The sequence below is a fragment of the Phoxinus phoxinus genome, assembly GCF_949152265.1.
Source record: "Phoxinus phoxinus genome assembly, chromosome: 11".
Classification (NCBI taxonomy): domain Eukaryota; kingdom Metazoa; phylum Chordata; class Actinopteri; order Cypriniformes; family Leuciscidae; genus Phoxinus; species Phoxinus phoxinus.
Window position 1 is genome coordinate 19,541,844 of NC_136886.1, and position 12,568 is coordinate 19,554,411.

General features: G+C 36.1%; 2 protein-coding genes across 5 annotated transcripts in view; one reads left to right on the forward strand and one right to left on the reverse strand.

Annotated features, from left to right (window-relative positions):
- Positions 1-391: 391 nt before the first annotated feature.
- Positions 392-3,613, reverse strand: gadd45ab (growth arrest and DNA-damage-inducible, alpha, b). Its single transcript, XM_079628908.1, has 4 exons — positions 2,585-3,613; positions 2,128-2,229; positions 1,691-1,904; positions 392-1,172 (listed from the first exon to the last, which is right to left on the reverse strand). Exons 1-4 carry the CDS (start codon positions 2,632-2,634, stop codon positions 1,059-1,061), a joined length of 480 nt encoding a protein of 159 aa, XP_079485034.1. The 5' UTR covers positions 2,635-3,613; the 3' UTR covers positions 392-1,058.
- sec16b (SEC16 homolog B, endoplasmic reticulum export factor) overlaps positions 3,586-12,568 on the forward strand; it is a 29,471-nt gene continuing 20,488 nt past the window's right edge. For 3 of the 4 annotated variants that reach the window (XR_013799593.1, XM_079628904.1, XM_079628906.1), the window contains exons 1-11: positions 3,586-3,697; positions 4,868-5,161; positions 6,652-6,752; positions 6,836-6,938; positions 7,032-7,116; positions 7,753-7,873; positions 8,025-8,170; positions 8,256-8,317; positions 8,990-9,128; positions 10,270-10,497; positions 11,279-11,376. Coding sequence is in view for 3 of the 4 variants with exons in the window: in XM_079628904.1 (XP_079485030.1) it covers positions 4,902-5,161; positions 6,652-6,752; positions 6,836-6,938; positions 7,032-7,116; positions 7,753-7,873; positions 8,025-8,170; positions 8,256-8,317; positions 8,990-9,128; positions 10,270-10,497; positions 11,279-11,376 (1,343 nt within the window). In the remaining variant the exon portion in view is untranslated. Of the gene's footprint in view, positions 3,698-3,851; positions 4,116-4,867; positions 5,162-6,651; positions 6,753-6,835; positions 6,939-7,031; positions 7,117-7,752; positions 7,874-8,024; positions 8,171-8,255; positions 8,318-8,989; positions 9,129-10,269; positions 10,498-11,278; positions 11,377-12,568 lie in introns of those variants that run through there. The other variant, XM_079628905.1, reaches the window with a different exon arrangement.

Genomic DNA, 12,568 nt, shown 5'->3' on the forward strand with positions numbered 1-12,568 from the left:
ATTGCCTATAACAGAAAAACAGCCTTTAAAAAAAATTCTGCACAATTTCTAAAGAATAAAATATTAAAAACTAAAACCAGTCCTTTCAAATGCTACAAGAGGGGTTTATGCATCTGAACATTGTAATGTAAAGAATGCAAAAGAAAATTTTCATTTTAGGATTTGCTAAGATTAGTTAAGCGTTAAATTATTAGCATTTTTAAGGATTAGCGTTGAGTGTTTGTTAGGTGGTCGCAAAGCTAATCTAACTGTAAAAAAAGCATGCACAATTAAATATCCAAAATAATCTGATACATATAAATATCAGCCGATAACAGATATGGTACCAACATAATTATTGTGCATAACTAGTTCAATGAACTCAGACAACAGAAACACTGCCAAAGACATATACATGGGTCAGACATTTTATTTTTTAACAATATCTGAGGATGAAAGCAACAATATAAATACAATTAATAAATTAACATCTTAAAATACAGAGAACATATTCCAGTATAGTTAAAATGAAAACAAGGAACTCATTTCTATCTAAATCAATAACGAATGTTGTATATTCCCTTTTAAATAATTATAATACAGGACAGCATTAATATCATAAGTTGTCTTTAAATTGCAGCGTGTCTGCAAAAGGGTCATGCCCAACATTTAACAGTCCATCTGATCTGCGACAGTCCGATCACATTTCATTGAGTAGATTCCAGTTGGACTCAGTCCAGTCTCGCAGCTCACTCCTAGTCCTCTAATCCAGCATGTGTGATTCAGTTTCCTGTACAGTCTCGTTTCCCGGCAAACTGCGGGACTTGTCATTCCCCGGCAGCACTGCGAACATAGTGCTGAGTCATTCTTCCTGCTCCGAGGTGAAACCATGAATCGACCGTCCAGCATGACACACAAAATCCACACTTCTGATCATTGGCTTTGCTGGAATACATTTAATCCATTGAATTTCATTAAATCCCCCTCATGTCTCATTCTCACTGGCATTAAGCTTCATCCAGAGCACGAATCTAGTGCAGTAGCCCGTAAAAGCGGTGACATTGTTTGTCCGCTTCTGTTCATCGTTCGGGGAGATTGATAACCGGCACCCACTGGTCCAAACCCCGGCTGTCTCTGCAGAATCGATTTAGTTTGCTGAGGGCTGGATCCTTCCACGTGGATGACTGCGGATTCTGTGAGGGGGAAAAAGAGAAACATTGTGAGTGAAGTGCAGTTGTATATCGCATGTATTCTAGATCAATTCAGTACGTCTGCAAGAGTCTGGCGGTAAGTGATTTTAACAGCTGCCGTTAACTGACAAGCACTTGTTTTCAAAGGGCCTCTCTCTAATTTGTTAAAGATGGTCACTTCACAGAGCTTTTTCTTCCAGGAAACGGTGTTTGCAGAAATGCCCCACTGTTGCACAGGAAGTTCTGTGAATACTAAAGGCGGGCGGCCACAGAAGTTCAGCACTGCTATTAGATCACTCTGAAGAGCTGCCAGTTTACTGCAGCTCCAGACCGGCTGGAATTCCACATCACAGACACTCTGAACGGATCATTGAACTTTCTACTTCAGGCGTGCCGTTCTCAAAGAGTTTAACTAATCCTTTCCTGGCAGTTAATATGAATATGCATGGACAATTCTGCAGCTGTGATCGAAACAATAGCGTGCGAGCAATAAACTGATAGGAGTATGAAGTGACACATACGGTGACTAATACACAGTGTAGGTCCATCGACTCTCCTCCCGGTTTCACACCCTCCAGGATCTCTGCCAGACGTCTCATGTTGTTCACTCGCAAGATATTGATGTCATTCTCGCAACAGAACGCTTGGATCAAGGTGAAGTGAATCTGGAGCGCGACATCTTTCACATCCTCCTCATCTGTGGCCAGCAGACATAAGACCACGTTGTCTGGGTCCCTGCAAAAATGTCAATGAAAGAACATTTAAAAATGTGCAAAAAAAAAAAAAAAAAAATCCAATGGAACTACTTTAATCTTAATGTGCGATCACAATAGCAAAATTCCGTGAGCAAAAAAGATCCAATGACTATTGTTGATAGTGAAGCACAGATTTTATTTTATTTTATGTGAAATAACCCAGGTATGGTTTGGATGGAAAGGATCTTCCAATGATCACTTACACATTAAGTGACTTCGCTGCCTCATAAACTCCCACAGTGATGCACCCCTGAGGTAATGCAGCAGTCAGAACCTCTTCCAGTGCCTTTTCAACCGTGTCCATTCTAAGAGATGATTTAAAAACACACATCAGCTTTAACTTACAGGCGATCCCTCATACAAACTGAACAATACAATTCTCACGGTTTGCAAAAGAATAGAGGAAATCCGATCAATGTCACACAAGTATTGCTGTTTGGTCGAACTTCTGCAGGACTTGCAGCAAATAAAGCATTTAACTTAAGAAAGAAAGAGAAAAATGTGCAATGACAGACGCGTTCGTTAATAAAGCAGATCACCACACTGTAAACATATTCGGGAAATGATGTGATCTTCGTGATCTTTCAACGGCACAAACGGACAACAGGCGCGGTCAAACTAATATGCAACAACACCTGTTAGTTTTATATGAAAACATACCTTTCCGTTGCGTTGTCTCCACACGGTTCTTCAAAAGTCATATTGCACATTAGAAACGGATATCCTTTAAGTATGTGCTCTCTGTTAGTTAGGTAATCCTGTGCGATCCAGACAGGAATATGCAACTCGTGCAGAGTGGAGTGATAAAATGACACTAACGATACGTGAGAAAGTAGAGTACTCTACTCGCTCCTGTCTCATTTACATACCGTCCCTGATTGGTCAGCTCACATGGACGCGCAGTCGTGCACGAATGAACACGGAGATCCACGAATACCGGTATGTTTGATACAGTTAAATTAAATGCAGTTGCAATTAAACCCGCTGCATATATATTCTAAATATATATTATATGCTTGCACAGTAATTTGTAGTTAATCAATTAAGAATATACTAACAAAACAAAATAAATAATGTTGCTTCAGGCCAACATAATCTTTCTAAAACGTCGAAATTTGCGTGATCATCAACGTGACTTAAGTGACATCTGGTGGCGGATTAGTGAAGTCTTCGAATTTATTGTTTTTTTTATTTATTTTATGTTCTTGCTTATTTAAATTATAGTATTTAAATAAGGTTAAATAAGACAAAATATAAATATGGATATTTTGCATCATTGTGCTAGTTTAGTAAAATAAACAATACACAAATATGTATACAGTGATGCAGTACGAAATTGTTTTAATATAAATCTGCATAAAACGTCCCTGCTAAGAAAGAATGTAAGAAATAAGATATAAGAAAGAAAATATAATCTGTGGTAGGCCTACCAACTTCAGTGCTTAAGTCCAAATGCAGTTAATTTTGTTAACTGACCAAAGCGTGACCAAATTATTTACCTAAATCAAATTTCTAAACAATCACTTGTAAGAAGCGCTTGAAAAGTTTCACTATCGTTTTTCTTTTTTAATATTACTGTGGTGAAATTTTCCCTTCATAACATGGCAGTGATCTCCTCCCATGAGTAATACTGTGTTTCTCCGAGGTGTGTCCGAGCAGCTCCAGCGTCTGTGCGCGATGGTTCCGCACGACGTGGCAACTTCAAATATTCCTAATATGGGAGTGAGTGCAGAAAGCTCGGGCGCCTGTCAAAGCTGTGTATGCAAACATACTGTAAGTCCAGCTTTGATTTATTTCGCATTTACCGTTATTTTATCTGTATAGAAAAAAAAAACATGTTTTATGTTTAAGCGCATTTTAGTGCTTTTTACACAGATTACACAGGCTTCAGTGATGTATTTAGAGGAAATATTAATAAAAAGTCGACGTCCAGCTGTTGCATTGAGCTGAGCTGACAACAGCTGTTTAGAATAGCCACAAAGAGATGCATCAGAAATAAGGTGTATTTTGACTCCCTTGATTTCCCTTTTAGGGGTTGAAGGGCAAAGAAAGATTTTGAGAGTAAGGCAGGTCCATGAGTCACCTTGTTGTGCTTTGAAATGATGTGGCATGTGCACTTTGAAACGGTGACAGGACACAGTACACAGTCAACTGCGAAAGTCTATATGGAAAACATCTCAAATAGAGACCTGTGAGTTATTTGAAATTTGATTTTAAGATAAATCGTTCTGCAATACTATTGTCAGTTGTTTTACAACTTTATTTGTATTACAAATAAAACATTAATCTTACAGTACGTTCCTTTTTATGTGCATGACAATTACAGACAATTACAATTTACAATTACAAAGTTTTTCGAACCCACTTTATATTGTCTCTTTAACGGCTATTAACATTTAAATCAATCATTTGACATAATGCACTTATTGCGTAAAGACATGTTTTACAACTTATATATTAAAAAGACCTGTATGCACCCGTAATTAATTTCTGTAATAACATGGTTACACTGTTGACCCTTCCATTACACCTTAACCCAGACTTAAAACTACTAAACCCTCCTTAACCTACCCGTGTTCCACCTCAATAGCAGCAAACGTGTTTTGCAATAGAGCATGAATTCAATTAGTACATTGTAACAAACAAACAATATGTTGCTTTAAGACAGCTTATAAAGTGTAACCCTTCTTGGTAAAATACAAAATGTAATATACGCTGCTTTGTTCTGATCTCATACTGATGTCTTTAGGTAGGCTATATCATAAGTTACCACTAAAACACTTACAGAATTGAAAACAAAGGTTGTTTTTGATTTACTGCTCCCTTCCTGATAAGCAGTCTCTGTATCTATGCTCACTGATAGCATTTGACTTAGTGTGTATACAGCAGACAAAATCCTCCTCTCTTCTCACTAATAACTGACATTTGTCTTTGCAAACGCAGTTTTCTTTAGGTTTATCCGGCACTGCGTTGTGTGATGGAGCCCAGAGGGCAAGGCTGGCATATGCCAGGCCATCAGTACCAGTCTAGTGAGAGAGACGACCACTACAGATCCTCCCAGCAAACACCGTATTACTACCCACCTACAGACCCAAGAGGGAGAGAAAGACAGTGGCCCCATGTGGATCCTCGGTATGGAAGCTACATGGCCAGTCCTCCTCCTAAACCAGAGTATATTCCTGGATATAACAGCAGTTATGCATCAAACCAACCATTGCACTTTAGACCTCATTCCAGGTAACAGTACGATTATAAATCATGCAGCAAAATCAATTTAAAACAAAATGAATATACTTGTTTTTATTATTACGTTTATTTTCTTTACCCAGTTGGCTAATCATTTTATTGGCACAAACCATTTTAAACTTGTTTCACAGATTCATAAATAAGACTGTAAGTATACAGTAAGAGAAAAGAAACATTGAATTATATGAAGTTGCATTTTATACATCATTTGCAGATAGGGTAAGAAAAATAAACGTGTCTTAATAATGAATAATAATTTATGTCATTTTGCTTCTCAGTTAAATTTATTATATTGTTTTAAGAATGTTAAGATGTTTTTACCTGAAATCAAGACAAAAATACTGATTAAGAAATATTTTCAGTACCTCTTGTTTTGAATATACACTACCATTCAAAGGTTTGTAGTCAGTACAATTTTAAACAAATCCTGGATTTTAAACAAATCAAAGAATCCTGAAAAAATATACAGTATATCCTGGTTTGCACAAAAAAAGATTTAATATTAAGGAATTAAGGAAAGGAAAGAAACCTTAAAAAATGAAAATTTTCAGATAATGTACTCACTCCAAGGCCATCCAAGAAGATGCATATGACTTTCTTTTCTCAGCCAAAGAGAAATGAAGGATTTGGAGAAAAATGTTCCTGGATTTTTCACCATCAAATGCAAGTGAATGGTGCCCAACATAGGTATATGGTTTTTAACTACAAATGCTCACCTTGGTCCAACTCTGCGCATTAACGAGACGGTTGAGTTCACAACCTTTTGCATAATGTCCGCACGTTGGGAAGGCCACGCGTGACGTAGGTGACAAGAGGAGTTTACATCCAGAATACACACATGAACAATAAATTGAAACAAATACTACTGTAATAAACAGCAAAATGACCGCCTATGTCATGCATGACCTTCCCAATGTCCATACATCGTGGGCATATGTCTGTATATAATTCATTTTATTTTCTGAAATTACTGATCGTTTTGCTTGAGAATATCCTTATTCGTTGGCTGGGGTTGTGTGTGGAGTCCTTTGAAGTTGCCTAAAAATGGATTTTGGACCATCAAAAATTGTCCAGGTTTGCGTTATGCACCATTCACTTGCATTAGATAGAGAAAAATTCTGGAATGTTTTCTTCTAACACCTTCACTTCTGTTTGGCTGAAGAAACAAAGTCATATACAACTTGGATGGCCTTGTGTTGTGGTGAGTAAATTCGGGATGAACTATTCCTTTAAGCTGCACAACTCTTTTCAACATTGATAAAGAAATGGAAATTAAAATAGAAAACAGTTATTTTAAACTGTAATTAAACTATGTCATTTTATTTTTACTGTATGTTTGAATATTACAAAAAATATTACTGACCCAATCTTTTAAACGGCATTAAACATTAATATATTGAAAGACCCGGCACCTTGTTATTATTTGTCCCTGATTGAGCGCAGGTCTAAAATCCCAGGTCTAATAGCTAATATCTGTTCAGGCAGGAATATGACTACCCCACTTCCAGCTACTGGCCCTACAGAGAAGACTACGGGTATTATGATTATCATGGTTATCACAGACCACAGTACAGCTCCCCAGGTACATAATATTCAATCAGAGGCCCTCAGTTTTTAATTATCTGCTAAATTCAATCTAATGTTCACCTCATTGCTGTTTTGTAGATGGTGTTGGCTGGAGCCAGACAGATGGTTGGAGAACAGAGGGCTATCAGGGCAGAGGACTGCAGCAGGAGTCTGCAAGAGCTTCATACATAGATCAGCAGGGGTCTGTTGACTTTGCCATTCCTGAAACGTTTATTCAGTGATTTTGTACAAAAAAAAATGCTTTTCAAGTGATCTGACACATTTTTTTTAACAGCTATAGCCTTAGAACAGACACTCAATATGGTGTCTCAGAGAGACAGCACAGAGACAGTATGGACAATGGAGATGGAACTGGAGAGGTTTGTTTCCAGAAATGACTTTTCATAAGACTTAAGTATTAAATATTTATACATATAAGACGAAGCATTTCAATATGCATTACCTTTCAAATGTTTGGGGTCAGTACGATTTTCTTTAAAAAAAAAACTAATACTTTTATTCAGCAAAGACACGTTGAATTTATTAAAAGTAGATAATATTTCAAAGAAATGCTGTTCTGTTGAACTTTCTTTTAATAAAAAAACAAAAATGTTTTATCAAGGTTTAAAAAACACAACAACAACAAAAAAACAGAACAACTGTTTTCAACATTGATAATAAGAAATGTTTCTTAAGCACCAAATTATCATATTGGAAAGATTTCTAAAGGATTATGTGACACTGAAGACTGGAGTAATTACACAACAAGTTGTCACTGGGGCAGTACCCTTAAAGAGACAACTTTGTACCTTATGTACCCCTAAAAAGTGCATATTAGTAGAGTAGTACTACTATGATCATTTTAGGGGTAATTAAGATACAAAGATATCCCTTTAAGATTACTGCCCCATTTTTACCCTAAATATACAATTTGTGCTTTGTTTGAGATTGTACTGACCCTAAACTTCTCAATGGTAGTGTATGATGGCCCTCAGGCTGTTTTATTTGTTCTTTAGGTGTATGATAGTGGAGCTCTTGCCAGCTCTAAAGCATCAGGCCTTTCCTCGAGCAGCTATGAGCTCAGCCAGTACATCAATGGAGCTGACCAGAGTGAACCAGATCTAATATCTCACACAGGTTTGTCAGAACCATCGTCTTCCTTTAATGCTTAATGTTGCACTGCAAATGTGTGATTAAGTTTCCTTTATACAACAGTTAGGTCTAATCCTTGGATCTGATTGGTCACTGGTCTCAGAATGACTGTTATTTATTTGGCAATTTGATTTAGATGCTGTACCCATGGAGGTAATCCCTCTAAAGTTCTGCATCCCTCATGTGGCAGTGAGTTTTGGCCCTGCAGGTCAGCTGGTATGGGTCAGTCCAGCCCTTGCCTCTGAGGGTGAGCCTGCTCAAGTGGAGCTCCACAGCTTGGAGGTTAGAAAGACACGGTATACAGACATCTTTTAAGTTATGATATTAAATATTATGGTGGAATAAATATGTTATTTAATGATTTCAGGTCATTCTATGTGACACACAAGAACAGCAGAATATGAGAGACTATCCTGGACCACTGGCTAGGTATATTTCAAAATATCCCTCTCACAATAATACTTAAAGTGGCAAGACATTAATCCAGTCTGAAATCTTTGTATAAGTACAATATAAAATATATAAATATTGTTTTTCCCCCCCTCAAAAGATTCTGCTAGGTCATCATTAAACAAAATTATGTATTAACCTTTTTTGCTAGAGGTCATGTTTAAAGACCCTCACTGATTCCTGAGTACAACAATTCCTGTCCATGACCCGGCCTGGGTTCCAGGGTTTTTTCCCATTCATTTTTAAGTGTTAAAGTGCCCCTATTATGCTATTTTAAAGGTTCCTAATTTTGTTAGACAATAGGTTTGCATGCATCAAAGATAAAAAACACTTTAAATTTATCATAATATATATTGTAGCGATCAAGGATTCACCCTCTCTAAACCCCTCCTTTTCCTAATTTTGCCTCTTATTTTGCCTACTCTACTCTGAATGGTCAGATGGCCCAGTCAGAATTGCAAAATTATATCTCACACATTCTTTCCGTATAAGTAACTTTTTTCTTAGACAAGTGAATGACCAATTTACTTGTTCGAAAGCACATAACAGGGCTTAATGTCGAGCCCTGTGGAGGATGGCTAGAAGTATATATTTTGTATATAAATGCTGTCTACTTAAATAGATTGCTGCTTTTCTTCTTCTCTTGTGAAGGGAGGATTTGCATAAGGTTGATGCTATTAACTTTGCCCTGCAAATGTCAGAGGAATGTCTGAAGGATGAAAAATTAGAAGATGCCACTTCTGCTGCCCTCTTGTGGCATCTCCTAATACTGCTATGCAGACAGAATGGAGTAAGTTCTATTAATCTTTACAGGGTAACACTTTATAATAACTGCACGCTATTAATCATGAGTTAAGCATTAGTAAACAGTTAATTCATAATTTATAAAGCATTAATAAGCAGTTTATACATACAGCTATAAATGCTTTATTCTTGCTTTAAAAGCATATATATAATGTGTTTAATAATTGTATTTTCATACTTTATTAATTATAAATGTATCATTTCTAAATGAAGTATCGCATTATTTAGACACCAGTTATTTAGGGGTTGTCATTGGTTCATAAGATCACTTAGAAAGTGTAAGTAAATGATAAATAAACTATTTAAATGTACATTCATACATATTATTCAGACGTATATTAATAGTTACTTAGTGTGTTAATAAATGCTTTATTAACATGAATTTCTACTGTAATTCATGTTTAATTCAGGTAGTTATAAAGCATTTAGTAGTGGTCAGTTAACTATTTATGTGAGCTCATCTAAAGTGAGGACTAGTTATGACTTGTAAAGCATTTATAAAGGAGATTTAAAGGCAGTTCATATTTCTATGTTCTGTATTACTGTGTTGTGTTTGTTTATTTTTTCTGTTTAGAAGACAAATGAGCCTTTAAATCTCATTTGTAAATGCTTTACAAGGCATAACTAGTCCTCACTTTAGATGAGCTCACAGAAATAGTTAACTGACCACTACTAAATGCTTTATAACTACATTAATTTACTACATTTACGTACACTTTCTAAGTGATCTTATGAATCACTGACAACTCCTAAATAACTGGTTTGTAAATAATACTATACTTCGTTTAGAAATTATAAATTGATCATTAATAAAGTATAAAAATACACGTATTAAACACATTATAGAAATGCTTTTAAAACAAGAATAAAGCATTTATAGCTGTATTTATAAACCACTTATTCATGTCTATGAATGCTTTATAAATGATGAATTAACTGTTTACTAATGTTTAGTTAATGATTAATAGCGTGCAGTTATTATAAAGTGTTACCCTTTACGGTATATTAATGTTACTATTACTAAGCCACTGTAGAATAATTCTGAAGACCATTCTTTTCAGCTTTGTTTGTGAGTTCTGATTGCCCATTTTGCACTGTTAATTTGAGTATGCGTTGGTGTTCTGCAGAGAATTATGGGTTCAGATGTTGCAGAACTTCTGATGAGGGACTCCATGAGTACGTGTGGTGAGCTTGCAGATGGAGAAAGCCTCATTGACCTTAACGAAACACCCACACCAGGAAAAGAGACCCTCAATATTGCTGATCTTCTCACTGGATACCCCCCAACTGACAAAGAGGCGACAGAGCAAAACCTTCAGAATTACACAAAACTATTGCTGTCTGGCAGGAAGAAGGTTAATTTTAGTGAACAATCTTTTTCTATTTTTATGTTAATGACCCTGTACAATATTTTGGCCAATGCATTTTTTTTCTTTGTTGACATTTTCTATTAAAAATGGACATTAGGTTGGGACATAAAGAAGGACCTTATAAATTTTATTGGACAAAAATATTTCTATGCCACCACTGTGAAGATAAATAGCCAATATATATTTTTACTCCATTTTCCTATAAGAAAAAGTCTGTACATTGTAAATGTGTACACTACCGTTCAAAAGTTTTGCAGCCAGAGTAAGATTTTTTTGAAGATGTTTTTGAAATAATTATCTTATGCTCACCAAGGCTGCATTTATTAGATTTTTTTAGCAGACGTTGCTCCAGTCTTCAGTCACATGATCCTTCAGAAATCATTCTAAAATACTAATTTAGTATTCAATAAACATTTTTTTTATTTGTTATCAAGGTTGAAAACAGCCATGCTTACTATTTGACCATGATATATTTTTTCAGGATTCATTGGTGAATAGAGTTAAAAAGTACAATATTCATTATAAATGTTTTAATTGTGACTTTTGATCAATTAAATATATCAATGCATGCTCAATAAAAGTATTAATTTCTTAAAAAAAAAAAAAAAAAAAAAAATATATATATATATATATATATATATATATATATATATATATATATATATATATATATATATTGCTGACCCTAAACTCCTTTTTTGTGCCTTGACTTTTGTAAATATCTTTCCAGATCTCAAATGTCTGATCTTTTCTCCCCTCACTACAGGAGGCGCTGGAGTCAGCCATGCAGAGTGGACTTTGGGGACATGCCCTATTTCTGGCCAGCAAAATGGACATCAGATCCTACAACACGGTGCTGAGCAGGTTTGTAAAAGATGACTCACCCATCTACCCTTGCATTTTAGCAGTAACCACTTCCCATCAATAACTGGCACAGTCAGTCATGCTTTCAAATAGAACGAATGCCCGAATAATCATGATGGTATAGAACCAGCGTCCTACGTAGTTCCGACCCCGCTCCCCACCTTTAAACTCAAGATGTTCTTAGCCCTTCCCCATGTTGGGTCTGCCAACTCTTAATCCATTTTATCCATATCCACCGGGATGCTAATGCCAATCCCAAGCAGACCTCTGAAGCAACTGCCCTGTGAAACCTCTGCAGTAAACCTCCACTGGCATGTTACAAGGCTTCCATATTTTCCTTTGGAGAATCAAAGCATGATATTTCTTAAGATTACACTTATGTGCCTCTGCGAGGATTTTCAGTCCGGATTTAGACCATACCATAGTATCGAGACAGCTCTCGTTAGAGTCACAAATGATTTGCACTTATCATCTGATCGTGGTTGTATCTCTCTATTAGTGTTACTTGATCTTAGTGCTGCATTTGACACCATTGACCACAACATCATTTTAAATAGACTAGAAAACTATGTTGGCATTAGTGGAATTGCACTAGCATGGTTTAAATCATACTTATCTGACCGTTATCAGTTTGTAGCAGTAAATGACGAGATGTCTTATCGATCACAAGTTCAGTATGGCGTACCACAAGGCTCAGTGCTAGGACCGCTGCTGTTCACTCTGTACATGCTACCATTAGGAGATATCATTAGGAAACATGGAATTAGCTTTCACTGTTATGCCGATGATACTCAGCTGTATATTTCTTCAAAACCTAACGAAACCTACCAATTCACAAAATTAACGGAATGCATAGCTGATATAAAAAACTTGGATGACAAGTAATTTCCTACTACTAAATTCAGAAAAAACTGAGATTCTAATTATTGGACAAAAAACGTCCCCACGTAATAACCTAGAATACTGTCCAACACTTGATGGCTGCTCTGTTAAGTCTTCGTCATCGGTTAGGAACCTGGGTGTGCTCTTTGATACCAATCTTTCATTTGAAAGTCACGTGTCTAGTATCTGTAAAACCACATTTTTCCATCTTCTAAATTACGCCATATTCTCTCATTGACAAATGCGGAACAATTAGTTCATGCGTTCATGACCTCAAGGCTAGATTATTGTAATGCTCTACTAGGTGGTT

Coding starts and splice junctions, on each gene's coding strand:
- gadd45ab (XM_079628908.1), bottom strand. CDS start 2,634: ATGTGCAATATGACTTTTGAAGAACCGTGTGGAGACAACGCAACGGAA. Junction 2,230..2,584: donor GGAGACAACGCAACGGAAAG/GTATGTTTTCAT, acceptor ATCATCTCTTAG/AATGGACACGGTTGAAAAGG. Junction 1,173..1,690: donor TACACTGTGTATTAGTCACC/GTATGTGTCACT, acceptor TCCCCCTCACAG/AATCCGCAGTCATCCACGTG.